This window comes from Dermochelys coriacea, chromosome 9, assembly GCF_009764565.3.
Source record: "Dermochelys coriacea isolate rDerCor1 chromosome 9, rDerCor1.pri.v4, whole genome shotgun sequence".
In the NCBI taxonomy this organism is placed as follows: Eukaryota; Metazoa; Chordata; order Testudines; family Dermochelyidae; genus Dermochelys; species Dermochelys coriacea.
In genome coordinates, this window is record NC_050076.1 from 9,260,518 (window position 1) to 9,280,118 (window position 19,601).

Below are 19,601 nucleotides of genomic sequence, written 5' to 3' on the forward strand. Positions count from 1 at the left end.
TCAAACTTTTTTACTGGTGACCCCTTTCACATATTTCAGAGTAGCAGCCGTGTTAGTCTGTATTCGCAAAAAAGAAAGGAGTACTTGTGGCACCTTAGAGATTAACAAATGTATTTGAGCATAAGCTTTCGTGAGCTACATCTCATTTTATCGGATGCATTCGGTGGAAAATACAGTGGGGAGATTTATATACACACACAGAGAACATGAAACAATGGGTTTTATCATACACACTGTAAGGAGAGTGATAACTATTTCACATTTGGGGACAATGTATACCTTCAAATCAGCAGCACTGCGATGGGTACCCGCATGGCCCCACAGTATGCCAATATTTTTATGGCTGACTTAGAACAACGCTTCCTCAGCTCTCGTCCCCTAATGCCCCTACTCTACTTGCGCTACATTGATGACATCTTCATTATCTGGACCCATGGAAAAGAAGCCCTTGAGGAATTCCACCATGATTTCAACAATTTCCATCCCACCATCAACCTCAGCCTGGACCAGTCCACACAAGAGATCCACTTCCTGGACACTACGGTGCTAATAAGCGATGGTCACATAAACACCATCCTATATCGGAAACTTACTGACTGCTATGCCTACCTACATGCCTCTAGCTTTCATCCAGATCACACCACACAATCCATTGTCTATAGCCAAGCTCTACGATATAACCGCATTTGCTCCAATCCCTCAGACAGAGACAAACACCTACAAGATCTCTATCATGCATTCTTACAACTACAATACCCACCTGCTGAAGTGAAGAAACAGATTGACAGAGCCAGAAGAGTACCCAGAAGTCACCTAATACAGGACAGGCCCAACAAAGAAAATAACAGAACGCCACTAGCCATCACCTTCAGCCCCCAACTAAAACCTCTCCAACGCATCATCAAGGATCTACAACCTATCCTGAAGGACGACCCATCACTCTCACAGATCTTGGGAGACAGGCCAGTCCTTGCTTACAGACAGCCCCCCAACCTGAAGCAAATACTTACCAGCAACCACACACCACACAACAGAACCACTAACCCAGGAACCTATCCTTGCAACAAAGCCCGTTGCCAACTCTGTCCACATATCTATTCAGGGGACACCATCATAGGGCCTAATCACATCAGCCACACTATCAAAGGCTCATTCACCTGCGCATCTACCAATGTGATATATGCCATCATGTGCCAGCAATGCCCCTTTGCCATGTACGTTGGTCAAACTGGACAGTCTCTACGTAAAAGAATAAATGGACACAAATCAGACGTCAAGAATTATAACATTCAAAAATGAGAGCAGTCGGAGAACACTTCAGTCTCTCCGGTCACACAATTACAGACCTGAGAGTGGCTATCCTTCAACAAAAAAACTTCAAAAACAGACTCCAACGAGAGACTGCTGAATAGGAATTAATTTGCAAACTGGATACAATTAACTTAGGCTTGAATAGAGACTGGGAGTGGATGAGTCATTACGTAAAGTAAAACTATTTCCCCATGTTATTTCTCCCCCCACCCCACACTGTTCCTCAGACGTTCTTGTTAACTGCTGGAAATGGCCCACTTTGATTATCACGACTAAAAGTTTTCCTCCTTCCCCCCCTCCTTCCTCCTGGTAATAGCTCATCGTAAGTGATCACTCTCCTTACAGTGTGTATGATAAAATCCATTGTTTCATGTTCTCTGTGTGTGTATATAAATCTCCCCACTGTATTTTCCACCGAATGCATCCGATGAAGTGAGCTGTAGCTCACGAAAGCTTATGCTCAAATAAATTTGTTAGTCTCTAAGGTGCCACAAGTACTCCTTTTCCCTTTCACATAGCAAGCCTCTGAGTGTGACTCCCCTTATAAATTAAAAACACTTTTTAATATATTTAACACCATTATAAATGCTGGAGGCAAAGCGGGATTTGGGCTGGAGGTTGACAGCTCGCGACCCCCCATGTAATAACCTCATGACCCCCTGAGGGGTCCCAACCCACAGGTTGAGAACCCCTGTTTTAGGCCATGTCCCTATTATTATATTATCTCTTACTGTGAGGCAGGTCTGCATTCTCCATTGCAAACACAGATGGCTCTGTATGTTTTACGAAGGCTTGTTATTTTATTTTTTCTATATATATTTAATTTATAAAATAAAAAGTGTAAATTCAGTTACCCAAACTTTGGTCCTGATCCTGTTTCTATTAAAGTCAATTGGAGTTTGGTCCTTGATTTTATAACAGATCTTGCTCTCAGAGTACAGCATACTGACCGATTTTAATCAGTGAGGTTAAATGTATGTGGCCTGCCCAATGAAATCCACCTTGGACATGTGAAACCAAGAGGCGAATTTGGCCTTGGTCTACAAGCAGCTGCAATGAATGTACAACCTTCTAATCATTTACTTGGTGTTTGCAATTGCCATGTATGCAGGTTTAAAGGTGATGGTCAGTGTGTTGTTTAAGGATGACACAACATAGTATATAAAGAGTCCTGATTCCACTTCAAAAGTTTATTCTTGCAGGCTGGCCTGGCCTCTCTCTTGTGGCTTCCCAGAGGCTATAGCATTTCCGATCTGCCTAACTGGTTTACTTAGCAGAATGACTCTGCTTGTTTTGCTTCTCTTTGGCATTCAGTTGCTATGCTCCTGGGCTGTCTCTCCTCCAGCCGTGGAACCACCATCTCTGTTACTTTCCCCTGCATGTAATGACTCTGCAACAGAGGCAGCTGCAGATCTGGCTCTGCGCCAGATCAATACCAACCAAAGAGAAGGCTATGTGCTTGGTCTCTATCGAATTTTCAGCGTCCAAGAACATCCCCAGGTAACGAACCCTCTCATTCTGGTATTGTTTGTCCTGGGGAGGGGGGTGTACTTTGTGCATACTGTCCAGTTGCCCTAGCAATGGGGGTTTGAACCAAGGAATGCTCAGAAAGACATTTCACAAAGGCTGGGAATTCATTCTGATGTGTAGAAAATGGGAAAAGCTAAATTTTCCTAGGATTATCAGGGCAGTGGCAACTTCACCCACAAATGAATGGAAATAATTTCACAATAGCAATTTAAAGCAAGTAGGACAATTGGAAGCAGGAGGATCTGATTCTCTCTGGCCATGCACGTGGTACCTTCATTGGCATCTGTCCCGTGGGAGTGAAACACCATCACTGTCATTTAATAACATAGTGCACCCACTTGGCTCAGATATATTTGCTTATACAAGGTGCAAAGCAATAGTGTATTGGGCCCAGGGAATTTTTTCACATACAATTGGGCACCGACTTGAAGACTGACTTGCCAAGAGAGCTTTGAAACCAGGTCAAAGGTAAAAATCAGAGTTAAAATTAAATTTAGATCTACAGGGAAAGTATATCTCTGTGTGTGACTATTTTATTGATTATTGTTTGTATTGCAATAACGTGAAGGAAGCACAGCCAGGATCAATGTGCCAGGCCCCACTATGTAAGGCACTGTATAACCATGGTAGTAACACCCCCTTCCTCTACTGCACACTGATATAATCGTATCTATGCACTCACTTGCATTGTTTAATGGCTATAGCGCTGTAACTGAACAGAAATTCCATTGCCAGATATTTAAAGATCTCCCACATCTACTAGGACTTGTCACTATTTCCAACCCACAGACACAGCACAGGAAAATGCCATGGTTAAATTTATCTGCCAGAGATCAGGAATTGGATCAATAAAGTTGCACACATGTTCCACTGCTCTTTGAGCCAGATTCTCTGCCCTTTGCACTGCTCAGGTGGCTCAAAGTGACCAGAAAGCAACCAGAACAGGTTAGTTGAGAGTTTCCCACATGGAGTCAGTCTCAGCTGGCATAGAATCAGCACAGCTATTACCAGTGCTACTCCCTGAACTGACTCCATCACAATGGACATATCAGAGGTATGTTGTGGGTATGGCAAGAGCACAGTGTGCTCTGCAATCCCCAGATAGAGAATGGACCACTGGGGCCTACTGCCAAATGACATAAATGAGAGCAGCCCCTAGGCTACTCTATTTTATGACAGGGCTGATACAGATGTGCCATCAGGCACTTGCTCCCTGATGTGTCCATCCACCTCCTCCTGTGCAAGGCATGTCTCAGCATAAGGGAGAATCTGGGCCTCTTTTTTAATATTGGCTCTTATCACTTCCATTGCCTCTTTACTCTTTACCTTTAAGGCGTAGCTTGTGTCCTGGTTTGTTTGGTTATTTTTACTGATTATTATTCTTTTATTTCTAAAAAATGTGCAAAACCACAGCATATAACAGCAAAATAGATCAACTAAACCCAGCAGCTGAGCCAAAAGCACAAACAGGACTAATAAGACTGTATCACATTTGTGCCTCTGTGAAAATGGAACATACAGAGTGCATTCAAATAGGTCATGTTATTCAAAAATGTTAATAGATCCCACTGACACCTTTGTTCCTCAGAAAGGGTTGAGAAACTTACTCTATGCCTGTGATTTAAATCAGTGGAAAAGCCATACCTTCTCTTTCCCCCTCATGTTTGTGATCACCACCGATGATGAAAACATTTTCACTTTGCCTTCAGATTCAAATCTGTCCCTACCTGATTTGTGGCTTGATCCTACTTTAAGACTTTTGCCATTGACTCAAATGGGAGTAGGACAGGGCCCTTCATTCCCAAGAAATGATGATCAATGTACTTCAGTAACAGGTTTTTAACTAGATCTTAAGTCATCATTAGATATTGGAACATACTTACCTTCTTCTTTTACTGTTTTTAACAAGTCCCCCCACCCCCGCAAAGAGTTGCTGACCTGTGGTTGCCAATTTCAAGACTTGCCAGCATGCATGGGACTGGTGGTGTTAGTGTCAGCAGAATCAAAGCAAGGGATATGCCTGTGTAGAAAACAGAAATCAGGCTTTATCCAATACTAAACAGATCTCAGAAGGTTCCCTCTTAATAACCTTATTTATGAGATAAAAAATAAGGGTAATGAAATGCTCTGTGATCTGCTCACCACTGAATAAATCCTGAACTAGCCTTTCCCCACTGGAGGCTGATGCATCTGAAAGTCAGTATATAAAACTGACATGGACTGTACGGTATACTCATAGCCCTTCTGTCTGCTAGAACTGGCTCAGGCAGGGTAAGACAAGGATTTTGGTTCAGTTTGATTGTATTTAAGCACTTAAATATTCGTGAATTCTCCATACTTCAAAACCAGTCTGTGTGATTCAGCAGAATAGACATATCTGACATCGAACATGTGTTTGATCGCAAATATACCTGTTTGATGCAGAATGTGTGTGCTCCAAAATACTTGGGTGACTAATTTGGAAGCTCAAATACCAACTTCAGATTTTCTGTCCATCCCTCCATTCCTATCTTCTCACCTGTGATATTCAGAAGAATATTTTTCTAAGACAAGATATTTTCAAAAATAATGAGTCTGGCTCCCAAGTGCGGCACGCAGAGACAAAAAACACTAAAATTTTCAGAACTTGACAAATACTCTTTGACTTGTTCTACTGTTTGTCTAATCCAGTGGTTCTCAACCTGCAGCCCAAACAGCACACAGCTGCGGCCCATGTAACATTCTCAGGGCCATACAGGTAATATATACATTCAGTGGATGCGGCCCACATAACACACAGAGAGCTGGATATGTGGCCCACAATGGTAAATAGGTTGAGAACCACTGATCTAATCTGTAATCTAAATTAGCCACTAGCCATTACATTTTAAAGACATGTGTCACTGCAGTACCTAGGTGCCATGCACATGAGTAAAAGTCACATCTGATTTCATCTGCAGAAGGAGCAGCATTCTCTAACCCACTTGCACTACATCCATTGTGCTGAGGTAGACCATTGAGATGGTTTTCTTCCAGTGGAACATTTACAGCAGCAAATAAACACGATATTGTATCTGTACAGTGATGGCAAAGCACAGGAGATGCCTGTGATGCCTCTTTCCATAATAATACCTAGCTCTCATACAGCACTTTCCTTCAATAGATCTCAAAAGCACTTTACCAGGGAGATCAGTATCAATATCACATTTTACAGATGGGGAAACTTGGGCACAGAGGAGGGGAATGACTTGTCCAAGGTCACCCAGCAGGCCAATGGCCAAGCGAGGAATAGAACCTAGGTCTCCTGAGTCCCAGTCCAGTGCTCTATCCCGTAGAATGCTTCTGATGTCATATGCCGCATGCATGCTAGGAAACTTCAACAATATACATTCTTTATTTACTGACACAACATACCTGTAGATAATTCTTTTGTTTTCACTAAAATTAGAACAGACCTAAATTTCAACCAAACCATAAAGTTCTGTTAACTATTTTTAAAACAATTTCCCATTACCATGGTTCATCCTCATTCTTGGGTTCTGGCTGGCACCAGAACAGGAAGGGGGAAAATAACTAAAAAAAAGGCTGTTCTTGCAATAATTCTGACCTCACTGAGGGCTGGAAGCATTAGAAATATTTCAAGACAGCATGTTCTTACAGGCCAGATCCTCAGCTGGCATATTTACACTAGCTGAAGATTTGGCCCACAACATTTCCAGCTTTTTTGCGGGTGCTTGTATGAACTTTCTGACATTTGTCCATCCCTCATTGTTATTCCCTTTTCTTTGTGATGTGACATATTGTGACATAACCCCTTTTTTGTTGTGTTTAGAAAATCACTGGTTCTGTCTTCTATCTCACCTTGGATGTGGTAGAAACCGAATGCCATGTACTCAGCAGAAGGTTGTGGAAGGATTGTAAGAACAGAGCTATACATGAAACTGTAAGGATTTATTTTATTTTTTTATTTTTAGATTTAAGTGTACATGGGAGCGTATGGCTCAGCTATTACTGAAGGAAGCAAAGATCCTTGCACAGATGGTTCTTACAAGCAGTTGGCTGGTTAAAAATTTGAAACTTGTTAATAAAAAATATTTTTAAAACATTTCCATAAAAATATTTCACTGTTTTCCAACCAGTTTATAAGAGTTCTCAAATTCAAAATGTTAACAATTTTTTCCCAACCAGATCTATTAAACAGCTCCTGGTAAATATGCATGTTAAGCAGTGTTTAGAATCCCTGTATGGGTTTCTCTGAAAATAGCCTGACAAAGGAAGAATGAAAGAGACTCATTTTATTCATCTTAATGCTTATTCTTTGTTCTGACAATCTAACTAACTAGAGGCCTGAAAAAGTAAAGAGAAAGAACAAACAACAAGCTAAGCCTCACGGATGCAGCAAGCAACCTGGGCTCACTGCTAGAGCCAGTCAATACTTTCTTGACAAAATATTTTCATGGGAAAGGAATTTTGCATGAAAGATTGTTTTAGCATCTGATGAAAATATTCAGGTTTTGGTTAAAAACAAACAAACAAAATGTTTGGTTTTTGTCAAGCAATTTTTATTTTTTTTAAACGAAAGCCTGAAATTCAAAAATAAAAATGTCCTGACCACCACAGCAACTCCTTTGGTGATTAGAAGGAACTGATGGGTGGCTGGGTTCCAACTCTTTTATACCTCTGGAGCCCTCCACAAAGGGAGAAACAGTGAAGGATGAATGGCCCCAATGGACACCGTCCATCAGAAGATTTCTGAAGCTCCCAGCACAGGTGCCTTGATCCCATAAGGGGAAATACTCAAGAGGCCACCTGAGCATTAACATTTAAAGTCAGTGATAGGATGAACATACTGGGTGAGATTCTTTTAAAACTGCTGGTATAAACTCATGCTAAGACAGCATAATCAACCCAGGCTCACTGTAGTATGAGGGTGAACCTCCAGAGCCATAGGGCTGATGTACGGACTTTTATGCCATTCTCCCTCCTTGCTGCCAACATAGCACGGAAAAGGGTCAGATTCATGGCTGGCTGGAAGACAGCGGGAGTGGGTAGGACATTTCCACTGTGCTGTGCTCCAGCTGTTTTCAGATGGTTGGGCTCTGTGTATACGTCCCTCAAGGTCCCCAATAGAGGGGGCAAAGCCAGGAAAAAGGAAATGTGCCAGTGCACCCCAGCAATCCCCAGTTGACAGAAGAACTGCGCGGGAGGCTGGACAGCTAACTGGCAGTGCGCAGATGTAGCACCAGCCCTATGATCAGGGAGCCAAAACCATTTCCTTTGTGCTCCCCCTTCTCAGCTGTACTTAGTGGCCAACTGAGAATCTGAACCTACTGGTCAGATTCTAAACTGGTATAAATGGGCATAGCTCCACTGAAGTCAATAGAATGATGTTGATTTATACCAGCTGAGGATCTGGCTTTTTATTTCTGAAAGGTCTTTTCAGGAGATAAACTTGCTTAATTCTCAGCTGAACACTAATTCAAAATCTTTCTTTGTAAAGAATGATATAAATGTATGAAGAAGAATGCACTGTTTAGAGGCTCTATGGCTACTGACAGGTTCCAAAACTAAATTCCGCCTACATTCACAGCACATATTTATATTCCTTTAGGGTTTTGGGCAATGCAAAGCAACCCTCTACATTAACAAGCCAAGGAGAATTGTTCACCTGCATAGCTATGAGTGCACTTTACAGCCAGGTATGTTATTCTTAATATGTTTCTTATAATAAAAGATTGGGGGAGCATGGAAAGATTGCATGGAAACTTTTTAAAGACACCATAATAGAGACTCAACTTAAATATACACCCCAAATTAAAAAACATAGTAAGAGAACCAAAAAAGAGCCACCGTGGCTAAACAACAAATTAAGAGAAGCAGTGAGAGGCAAAAAGGCATTCTTTAAAAAGTGGAAGTTAAATCCTTGTGAGGAAAATAGAAAGGAGCATAAACTCTGGCAAATGAAGTGTAAAAATACAATTAGGAAGGCCAAAAAAGAATTTGAAGTACAGCTAGCCAAAGACTCAAAAAGTAATACCAGGTTTTTTTTAAAGTACATCAGAAGCAGGAAGCCTGCTTAACAATCAGTGAGACCACTGGACGATTGAGATGCTAAAGGAACACTCAAGGACAATACGGCCATTGCAGAGAAACTAAATGAATTCTTTGCATCGGTCTTCACGGTAGAGAATGTGAGGGAGATTCCCAAACCGGAGCCATTTTTTTAGGTGACAAATCTGAGGAACTGTCCCAGATTGAGGTGTCATTAGAGGAGGTTTTGGAACAAATTGATAAACTAAACAGTAATAAGTCACCAGGACCAGATGGTATTCACCCAAGAGTTCTGAAGGAACTCAAATGTGAAATTGCAGGACTACTAACTGTAGTCTGTAACCTATCATTTAAATCAGCTTCTGTACCACATGACTGGAGGATAGCTAATGTGAGGCCAATTTTTCAAAAGGGTTCCAGAGGTGACCCCGGCTATTACAGGCTGGTAAATTTGACTTCAGTACCGGGCAAACTGTTTGAAACTATAGTAAAGAACAAAATTGCCACACACATGGATGAACATAATTTGTTGAAGAAGAATCAACACGGTTTTTGTAGCAGGAAATCATGCCTCACCAATCTACTAGAATTCTTTGAGGGAGTCAACAAGCATGTGGACAAGGGGGATGTAGTAGATATAGTCTATTTAGATTTTCAGAAAGCCTTTGACAAGGTCCCTCACCAAAGGCTCTTAAGCAAAGTAAGCAGTCATAGGATAAGGGAAGGTTCTTTCATGGATTGGTAATTGGTTAAAAGATAGGAAACAAAGGATAGGAATAAATGGTCAGTTTTCAGAAAGGAGAGCAGTAAATGGTGTCCCCCAGGGGTCTGTGCTGCGATGAGTCCTATTTAACATATTCATAAATGATCTGGAAAAAGGCATAAACTGTAAGGTGATAAAATTCACAGATGATACAAAACTACTCACGATATTTAAGTCCCAGGCAGACCGTGAAGAGCTACAAAGGGATCTCTCAAAACTGGGTGACTGGGCAACAAAATGGCAGACGAAATTCAATGTTGATAAATGAAAAGTAATGTACATTGGAAAACATAATCCCAACTATACATATAAAATGATGGGGTCTAAATTAGGTCTGTTACCACCCAAGAAAGAGATATTGGAATCATTGCAGATAGTTCTCTGAAAACATCCATTCAATCTGCAGCAGCAGTCAAAAATGCGAACAGAATGTTGGGAATCATTAAGAAAGGGATAGATAATAAGACAGAAAATATCATATTGCCTCTATATAAATCCATGGTACGCCCACATCTTGAATACTGCGTGCAGATGTGGTCTCCCCATCTCAAAAAAGATATATTGGAATTGTAAAAGGTTCAGAAAAGGGCAAGAAAAATTATTAGGGGTATGGAATGGCTGCTGTATGAGGAGAGATTAATAAGACTGGGATTTTTCATCTTGGAAAAGAGATGACTAAGGGTGGATATGATAGAGGTCTATAAAATTACGACTGGTGTGGAGAAAGTAAACAAGGAAGAGTTATTTACTCCTTCTCATAACACAAGAACTAGGGGCCACCAAATGAAATTAATAGGCAGTTCTTATGTTCTTAATGCTTAAAGATAGAGCCCAGCAAATCCACGGATATCCAGGGACCATTTCTGTGGATCATGGATCAGATGCAGATACAAATTTTGTATCTGTGCAGGGCTCTACTTAAAGTGTGGCTCTACTGTAAAAATGGCATCATGGTGTTTCATGTTATTTTTCTCTCAATGGCATCTGCCCTACCTCACTTTCTCAGGGCAGAAGGATAGAAGCTGTTGATCTTGAGGACTTTTAGTACCAACATGGGTACACATCATAACTAGAAAGGTCCTGACTTTGAACTGAAAAGAGGATGAAAGACTTTTTACATGTGCGTTTGGCATGGCACTTTGAATATGATGCAATTCATTTGCATCTACACAGCTCCTTTCATCCAAGGACCTCCAAATGCTTTACAAAAGCAGCTACATATCATAATCCCAATTTTACCATTAGGGAAAGAGACTAAACAGAGAGACAAAGCAATTTATATAAGATCCTATGGTGACAGAGTTGGGAGTAGAACCCTTTTCTCCTCACTCTCAGTTTCCTGCTTTATCCACTAGATGTGTTGCTTCTCATATTTCAATATGAGATTATTGAATATTTCTGCAAAGCACCTAGCATGCTGCAGAAAAATGAAATGTATTATTATTATTTCCAGCATGTATCCTCTGGTAATCAATATGGCCTGGGACAGCAAAGGACATGGGATAGCAAACCCTCCCAAAATTATTAATGTTATTTCATGATGTTTCTGCTAAACAAAAGTAGGTGTGATCCTTCACCCATATCAGGCAAAACTCCCATTTATGTCACCTCTCTTCAGGGGTATTTTTCACATTTTCATTTTTCTGTGGGAAATCCATCAGGATGATGCCACAAGAGCCTTTGGAGAGACCCACTTCCCAATATCTCTTTATTCCTTTTGGAGCATCTGCCCTAAAAGACTTTTCACACTAGAGATGAGTCCAAGCCAAACCCACAGATATAAACACTCCTGACCTTTGCCAGTGTCTGTATCTAGATCTGACCTTCACGACTGACTCCTAGGTCTATAATGGGCTGAATCAAACACCCAGACTGGAACATTATGGTTTGGGCTCATCTATTGACACCTCTCAATAAGTTTCAAACTCTGGGTTTGATTTGCCCCCATTGATGCAGGGGGTGCAAATTGCCAGCAGGGACAGGGTGACCAGATGTCCCGATTTTATAGGGACAGTCCCGATATTTGGGGCTTTTTCTTATATAGGCTCCTTTTACCCCCCACCTCGTCCCGATTTTTCACACTTGCTGTCTGGTCACCCTAAGCAGGGACCGCAGCCCTCTGTGAGGAGGGGATAGTGTGTACATGTGGGGTGCATGGGAGGCATCCCCGAGGGAAATGCAAGGGATGTTGCACCACTATCTTCTCTGCGGTTTCCAGGAGGAGAAATAAACTTTAAAGTGCATCTGGTGCTCTAAGGGACCCTTGCTGATGGAGACTTCCCACTAGATCCCCTGGGTGTTCTGGCTATATGCCCCTTCCTGGCCAGAGCTGCACACTTTAAAGCAGTGATTCCCAAACTTTAACAACCTGTGAACCCTTTCACTAAAATATCAAGTCTCTCGAACCCCCTCCTAAAAAGGAATATTTCCAGGGATTTTCTCCTTTAGCTGAGTAAAAATTATAAAAGCAGTGAGCTTGGAAATATAAAATTTATTTTTATGACATGCTTATTACACACTATTTATTATTAATTATTATTTATCATTACAGTATTTTTATTACATTATGAAAACAGCAACACTCTTCCAAGATCTCACTTTCGTAGCTTGTATCACTTTGAATAAGCCTGTTATAAGATAAGGCTCCTATGTTTCATCAAAGAGTATCAGATGTGAAACAGCATGAAGATATTTAAGAAGCCAACTCAAAGAGTTCCTCCTACACAAGCATTCAGGGCTTGAGCAGTCCAGGCAAAAATGCACATTACAACAAAGCTTAAACTTGTTCTTCATAATAATTTAAAAAACACCACTAGCTGCCTATTTAATTTTAAAAACAGCAAAAAATATCCACCTCCCTTTCCATTTCTTATAAGGAGTTTTGAAGTTTAAATCTCCTCAGTGTGATAGATATGCTTGCTTTGATCTTTTTAGCTCTTGGAAGTCCAGGGGCTCTGGGCTGCTGGCCCGGTGCTGCCCAGAGGGACAGCTGGCTCCGTGATGCCCGGAAGTCCCTAAGGACAGCTCTGTCTGCCATTAGGGAATTTTTCCCCAAGAACCCCCTGTAATATTTTGCGAACCCCCAGGGGTTCATGAACCCCAGTTTGGGAACCACTGCTTTAGGGGCTTTCTTTGGCTGGCTGCCAAGCAGAGCAGGGATTATGAGCCCTTTGTGCCATTGCAACCTCTCTCTAAGCAGTGGGGAGGGGAACTCTGAGGGCATCTGCCTCGGCAAAAGCCGTCAGAGTCTCCAGAGTAGTGGTTCTCAACCCATGGGCTGCTTGCGGCCTAATCAGCACAGAGCTGCAGACCATGTGACCCACAGGCCCATACTGGTAGCATATATATTGTGTGGATGCCGTCCACATAACACATAGAGAGCTGCAAATGTGACCCACAATGGTAAATAGGTTGAGAATTGCTGCTCCACAGTGAGCCAAGCCCTCTATTGTTTATTTGGTAGTGTTTGGCGAGGGGGCGTGCTGATGAGGTGGATTTGTGGGGGTGGATTAATGGGCAGGGGGGTGTCACATGACAGTTCAATTACTACATCAATGGCAATAACCTTTGTATCAAATATTGTTGTTTGAAATTGTGTGAAATGCCAAGGGCATGTGTGGGGCTGGGGCTTGAAACCCTAAAGAAATAAATAAGAACAAAATATGCACACCACCCTACCTACCTACCTATATCTGTCAACGGGACTGTAGCGTTTTGACACCTGTCTTATCAGCGTGTATTTGTTATTTTCTACAAAGTTCCATCAAGCTCATTTTTACGGATTTGCCCTGACTGTCCAGTCCCTGGCTGTCCAACGGAGCCCAAGTACCTGGAAACTGCTGCTGTGAGCCTGGCCAAATTCAACAAGGAAAGTGAGCAAGCTCATCATTTCTCTGTCCTTAACGTTACCAAAGCTTCAATGCAGGTAAGGCTGAGATTCATACAGGCCGTTTTAGGTCCCGGAAAGCATTGATACAACTGCTGCACTTTTTACAAGTTGCTCTATAAGGTGCAAAGATGGGCTTGGGCACCAACAGTTGGTTCAGGATAGGATTCTGAACCCTTCAAAGTTTGAGGCTGTGTAGATCTGTGGCTTTGATTCATCTTATTATAGAGATAAGAGACAGTTGCAAAATTCAGATCTAGATTTGAGCTCCATAGTTCATTGTCCCTGCTGGCAATTTGCACCCCCTGGGCTTTTGATTCAGGCCTACCTCTAACAAAAGGCATAGATGATGAAGTATTTAGTGTAGCATAGAGGTCCCTTTCTGTGCAAACCTGCAACTCACAAAATTAGCTTAAACATAATTAAAAATATCATTGCACAGTAAAGAGGTGCTAATTATCAGTGTCCTGGCTAATTCCATGAGTTCCTCACAATTATATCTTGCCTCTCTAAAATTCGTTTCAAATGGATAGTCTTCACTCTCTGTCTGTAACAGTTGTGTAGTGTTACTCATAGACTTTAAGGTCAGAAGGGACCATCATGATCATCTTAGTCTGACCTTGTGCCTATTGCAGGACACACTGTGTGCTGTTTACATTTTTCCATTTTCCAACCCAGAAATGGCTGCATTTCAGGACAGAGTCAAGTGATACCTACAGATAAAAAGTTGGTTGAGCCACAATGAGGATCTTTGGATGAAAGTCTCTGTGTAAATATCAATTATTAATAGTATTTAAAAGAAAAAAGCATTTTAATCTAGTTTCATCTTTGACTGATGCATGAGCTAGAGTGATACTTCACTGGGAATTCTGTATAAAAGGTAAGGATCAGGCTGTAGGGCAGCATTCGGAGAATATGGAAAATATATTCTCCTGAAATACAGCTAACAAACTCAGAAGTCTAACCCTACTCCCTCTGTTGTTCATGGGAATTTTGCATTCAATGCAAAAGGTGCAGGATTGGGATTATGAATTTCTTTTCCTCTTCCTGGCAAATTTGCAAAGGCTAAAAATAACAGTCAATGCTCTCTCTCTCTCTTTTCATACAAAACTGACAGTGGGTCGTTGGTCCTTCACACTTTGTAGAGTTTACAATCCAGGAGACATCCTGCTCCAAAAATGAATCCATTGCTGATGTCTCCAAGTGCAAACCCCTCTCATCTGAATTGGCTGTAAGTAATTCTGCTTGCAAAAATACATAACTTTGTGGATATTATGATTTTTGCATTAAGCATTTTGCCTATCTTTTTCTGTTTTTCTTCTTTATGAACATAATCCAAAGCCCACTTAAGTCAATGGGAGTCTTTTCATTGACTTCACTGGACTTTGGATCAAGCCCTATATATGATTATTATTTATTATTTTTATTAATGTAGTACCTCACAGCTCCAGTCATGGATTAGGATCCCATTGTGCCAGGGGCTTGACAAACACAGAACTGAAAACAGTTTCTGCCTCAAATTGTTTACAATCTAAGACAAGTACCCCAGACAAAGTTCTGGATAACTGTACAGAGGTGCATGAACATGAATGGCACAGAAAAATACACTACAGAATGAGCTAGAGTACCTGAAATTGGGCCAGCTGGTAAGCTTAGGGAGAACTAATGACCCACCAGGGTTTGGCAGAAAGCAGCACATTTATTATACTGATAGCTAAACTCAAAAGAAGAGGGGTGGGGGGGTCACACTCACACTCACGTACTTACACTCCCAGGACAGGCACAGCACTGGAGATGTCAGGATTCTTCAAAGTAAATGTCCTACAGCACCGTGATGAACGGTGTGATGAAGGTAAGTCTTCCCGAGGCAATGTGGTGAAAAACCACTGGCCAGTCGGTCTAGGTGAAGGGCCTTCACGGGAGGTACAAGCTTGTGAGTGCACTCCTGAGCACATGGCCCCTTCCCCTTTTAAGGACCTGTTCCTCATGGCCTGCGACTAGAGATGACTTGGCCACGTCTGGTTGGTCACACTCCACCTCGGACAATGTCCATGCAGTGTCCGTGCATTGGGTGTGTAATCGCTGCCTAGGTAGAGTTCCAGACACCTTGTCTACCTGGGAACTCTTCTGATCTTCCAGCTGTTCAACCAGCCCATTCATCCCACAAGCATTCCAGGAGGGAGGGGGAGAGGGAAAGCCATTTCACAGGTATTCAAAAAGGGAGAGGAGAAAAAAGGGGAGTGGGGGGAAAATGTAACAGACCTTTTGAGCATACAGGTTATACATAGCATAGTCATACAGAGCATACTGATCACTACTGCTCCTTCAACAGCTAGTACTTTGCAAAAGTTATTAGTTCTCAAGGGCTTCTTCTGTACAAGCAGCCACAAATAATGAATTTTTAAGAGTACACACACAATGTATGTACATTGTGCTCAAGAAGTCAAATATAGAAAACCTTTAGAAATTAGAGAAAGGAGCCTGAAGACATCTGAAAGGTTAAATTAGCACATTAGCCAATCGATTCTGTTCTCAACCTCAGCCTGCACTGAAATTAGAACTGTGCTACCTACCAGCATGTATAACTCTAGGGCTTGTCTACATGACACTGCAATTCAGACTACAGGGGGTGTGCATTGTGGAGAGCTCTAATATGTTGCGATCCCATTGCCCCATGTAGACCCTGCTGGCGTGAACTAAAAGGCAGCTAGTTTGCACTGATGTAGTCCCAGTCCAAACAGGACTACATTCACACGCACTAGGTACCTTTTAGTTCACACCAGCGGGGTCCACATGAGGAAGTTAGAGAACAGCGCGTTAGAACTCTCTACAGTTCAGACCCCTGTAGTCGGGAATGTGGCACCATGTAGACACGCCCCACTGTTGTTACTATCAGTATTCTACCAAGGTTTCCTTGATCAGTGTCAAGAGAGATTTTTTTCTCTGAGAACCGTAATCTAATACTCTTTTATAGGCCTGGCCTCTAATAGCATTTTCTGAAAATGTCGCCTATCACCAAAGCAGTTCCACACTGGTAATAACAACAGAGTTAGTGTAGATGGTGCACAGGCAGCTCCAGCATTTTTACCATCATGTCATCTAATCCTACTCAGAGATAAAAAAATTCATCTGGGAAATCTGTCCTCCTAGGTAACTTTGCCAGCACAAAAACCAAAAGTTTGCACTAGCTATACATCTATGCAAATGTATTTATGGAGCTAAATCTGTTTGGACTTTCATAATAAGATGGGGACTTTTCAGCTTGGAAAAGAGACGGCTAAGGGGAGATATGATTGAGGTCTATAAAATCATGACTGGTGTAGAGAAAGTAGATAAGGAAGCGTTGTTTACTTCTTCTCAAACACAAGAACTAGGGGTCACCAAATGAAATTAATAGGTAGCAGGTTTAAAACAAACAAAAGGAAGTATTTCTTCGCACAACACACAGTCAACCTGTGGAATTCCTTGCCGGAGGATGTTGTGAAGGCCAAGATCATAACAGGGTTCAAAAGAGTACTAGATAAATTCATGGAGGATAGGTCCACCAATGGCTATTAGCCAGAATTGGCAGGAACGGTGTCCCTAGCCTCTGTCGGCCAGAAGCTGGAAATGAGCAACAGGGGATGGATCTCTTGATGATTACCTGTTCTGTTCATTCTCTCTGGGGCACCTGGCACTGGCCACTGTCAGAAGGCAGGATACTGGGCTAGATGGACCTTTGATCTGACCCAGTAGGGCCATTCTTATGTTTCTTATAATCTCCTATTTTACAATGTTAAAATCTAAATATTAGTGATACATTGTGGTTTGATGCTCACTTCTCCTAATTAGCCATTTCTTTTTCCAGCATACTGGTTTGTGCAAAGGCTCTGTAATAAATAGTCAAATTGATCATCATCAGTTTGTCAGCATATCCTGCGAAATCTACAATCCACAGGTATTTCTCCATCTAACTAAAAGTTTGCAAAAAGGTCCTTTATAAAATAAAATTGGAATGAATAAAGTCTGATCATTCTGTGTTAGGATTATTCACAAAGTAATGGATTGCATGCTTAAAGGAAATGCATTGGCCAAATCAGAAAGAAACTTGTGATAAGAGGATCATTGCCAGATGGTGAAAAAAGGCAATACAATACAATACAGGGTCCTGAGCAGGTTTATACAGTCCATGCGCCCATGACTTCACTGCGATTGTTAATCGAGCTAGCTAGATCAAAGTTAGCTCAGATATGTTTACCTGTGCTGCACTCGCACTTCAGATTGCAGGGTAGGCATTCCCATAGTCATTAAATCAAGCTGTATCCCAAACACTTTACAAGGCATTTGAAAATAATACAGTTACAGAATTAAAGCAACAATCATTATAACAACACAGGGAGAGTGAAATTAATAAATAGCTGAATTACCCCACTTCCAAGCAAGGGTAATCTCCCCCGTGTACTGCAGTTGCTTTGCTTGTCTACCATAGGAGTTTGCACCAGTGCATCTACATCAATGGCTGGCACTGACTGCTGGAATTCGGACTGATCCTGAGTAGAGACTAGGTCTGAGCCTTTCTTTATATCAGAAAAAGGTTTTAAAGTAGCTTTAATATATGCATGTGTTTGCTGTTTGCCAATTTAGGCTCCTGTCCTTGGAGAACGGGAGCAGCACCCTGGCCGTAGATCTCAAAAACACGATCAAGATAACGATGAAAGCCATGAACATCCTCACCACCCCCACAAGCTCCCCCACAACCATGAGCATAAGCAAGAGCACAGACATGAGCATCAGCATCCTTCCCCTTCTGAAGCCAGTCACTTCTCCCCACATCTGGAAAAAACAGTGGGTTGGGTTAAAGTTCTCCCTGCCAAAGAGGAGACTGTGTCTCTCCACGCTTTATCAGAAAATCAGAGTGAACATATAGATGGAAAGCCTGTTCCACCGGAGAAGGCAAAGCCAGTGCCAGCCCTTCCAGACACACATGGTGTGACTGATGTGACAGGCAGGTCAGAAGGAAAGCCAGGCTTGACCGAGCCTGCTACTGGCCCAGCCATTCTCCCTTTCCCTGAAGGTCCTTTGCAATCAGATGCGTGCCCAGGAAAGCCCAAGTTTGTTAATCCCATCATCCTCCTTTTGCTTCCCAGAGACCCTGTCAAAATAGCAGTATCACCACAACAAACTGTGACTGAATAAGGTTCATGTTTCCCATTGGCATATAAGAACTTTCAATTAATAAAATGTTCTTTACAGTTATAGTCTCTGGTGTTGTGTTGGCATAAAGTGATCTTAGGGACTTGTTATGATAAGGAATTTTATTAGGCATTTTCCAGCAAGAGAATTTGGGGTCAAACTCTGGCTTTTCCCTACAGGGGAGAGCGTTAGTGAAGGGCAGTTATAGAGGAGTGACCAAGGCATGGGAGCCCGAAGAAGACAGAATGCTGGACAGACACAGTCCGAATGCCTCAGGGGAGAGCATACTAAGTAGCAACATCTATTGCCACCTTGAAAAGGTGCAGGTTGAGTTCCCCTAACATCTGTTAGTAGATGCTAGCAGGAGTCCAAGTTGGACCACACTCTGGCTAGTCTCAACATTACTGCTCACAGACCTTTGAGAATGTGAACCTGGGCATGCTAGCTATTCAGCATTCCAGAAGCACTAGTGGCAGAACACTGGCTGAGTATGGCAACAGTCTGTAAATAGGGAAGAAGATCCTGTTATCTGGTGCTAAAAACTAGGGTTCTTTTGATGATTTCCAGCTTAACTCCTTAATAATAACACAGGGACCACGCTGAGAGTTTCAAAGCAATCTAAGAGATTTAGACACACATTTTCTATTATTTTTGATGGAAGAGATGTGCCTAAATCCCATAGGCTGCTTTGAAACTCATAACCCCAATTCTCCATTGCCTGGCATTTTATGCCATCACTTACACTTGGGCAAAAGGGTGTAAAATGTTATCTTCACACAGATGTCAAGACACAAGGTTCAAGCTGGTGGAGGAGCAGGCCCTAGTGTTCAAAACCTTTGTGCTTTACTAACTTTGTCATGCAGAAAAAATGGTCTGTTAATCAATTTCACCAAAGTCAGACACAGCCAA

The 19,601-nt window shown here is 41.9% G+C and overlaps 1 protein-coding gene across 1 annotated transcript; it reads left to right on the top strand.

Moving 5' to 3' along the window:
• The first annotated feature begins 2,545 nt into the window (after window positions 1–2,545).
• FETUB (fetuin B) lies at window positions 2,546–18,772 on the top strand. The gene is made up of 7 exons (XM_038417011.2): window positions 2,546–2,811; window positions 6,653–6,763; window positions 8,432–8,519; window positions 13,393–13,559; window positions 14,638–14,751; window positions 17,368–17,457; window positions 18,144–18,772. The coding sequence occupies exons 1-7, from the start codon at window positions 2,590–2,592 to the stop codon at window positions 18,693–18,695; spliced, it is 1,344 nt and encodes a 447-aa protein (XP_038272939.1). The 5' UTR covers window positions 2,546–2,589; the 3' UTR covers window positions 18,696–18,772.
• The last annotated feature ends 829 nt before the right edge of the window (window positions 18,773–19,601 follow it).

Excerpts from the sequence above, each read along its gene's own strand:
- FETUB (XM_038417011.2), top strand. The coding sequence starts at position 2,590 with ATGACTCTGCTTGTTTTGCTTCTCTTTGGCATTCAGTTGCTATGCTCC. Across the intron at positions 14,752-17,367 it reads CCCTCTCATCTGAATTGGCT|CATACTGGTTTGTGCAAAGG; the intron begins GTAAGTAATTCT and ends TTCTTTTTCCAG. Across the intron at positions 17,458-18,143 it reads GCGAAATCTACAATCCACAG|GCTCCTGTCCTTGGAGAACG; the intron begins GTATTTCTCCAT and ends TTGCCAATTTAG.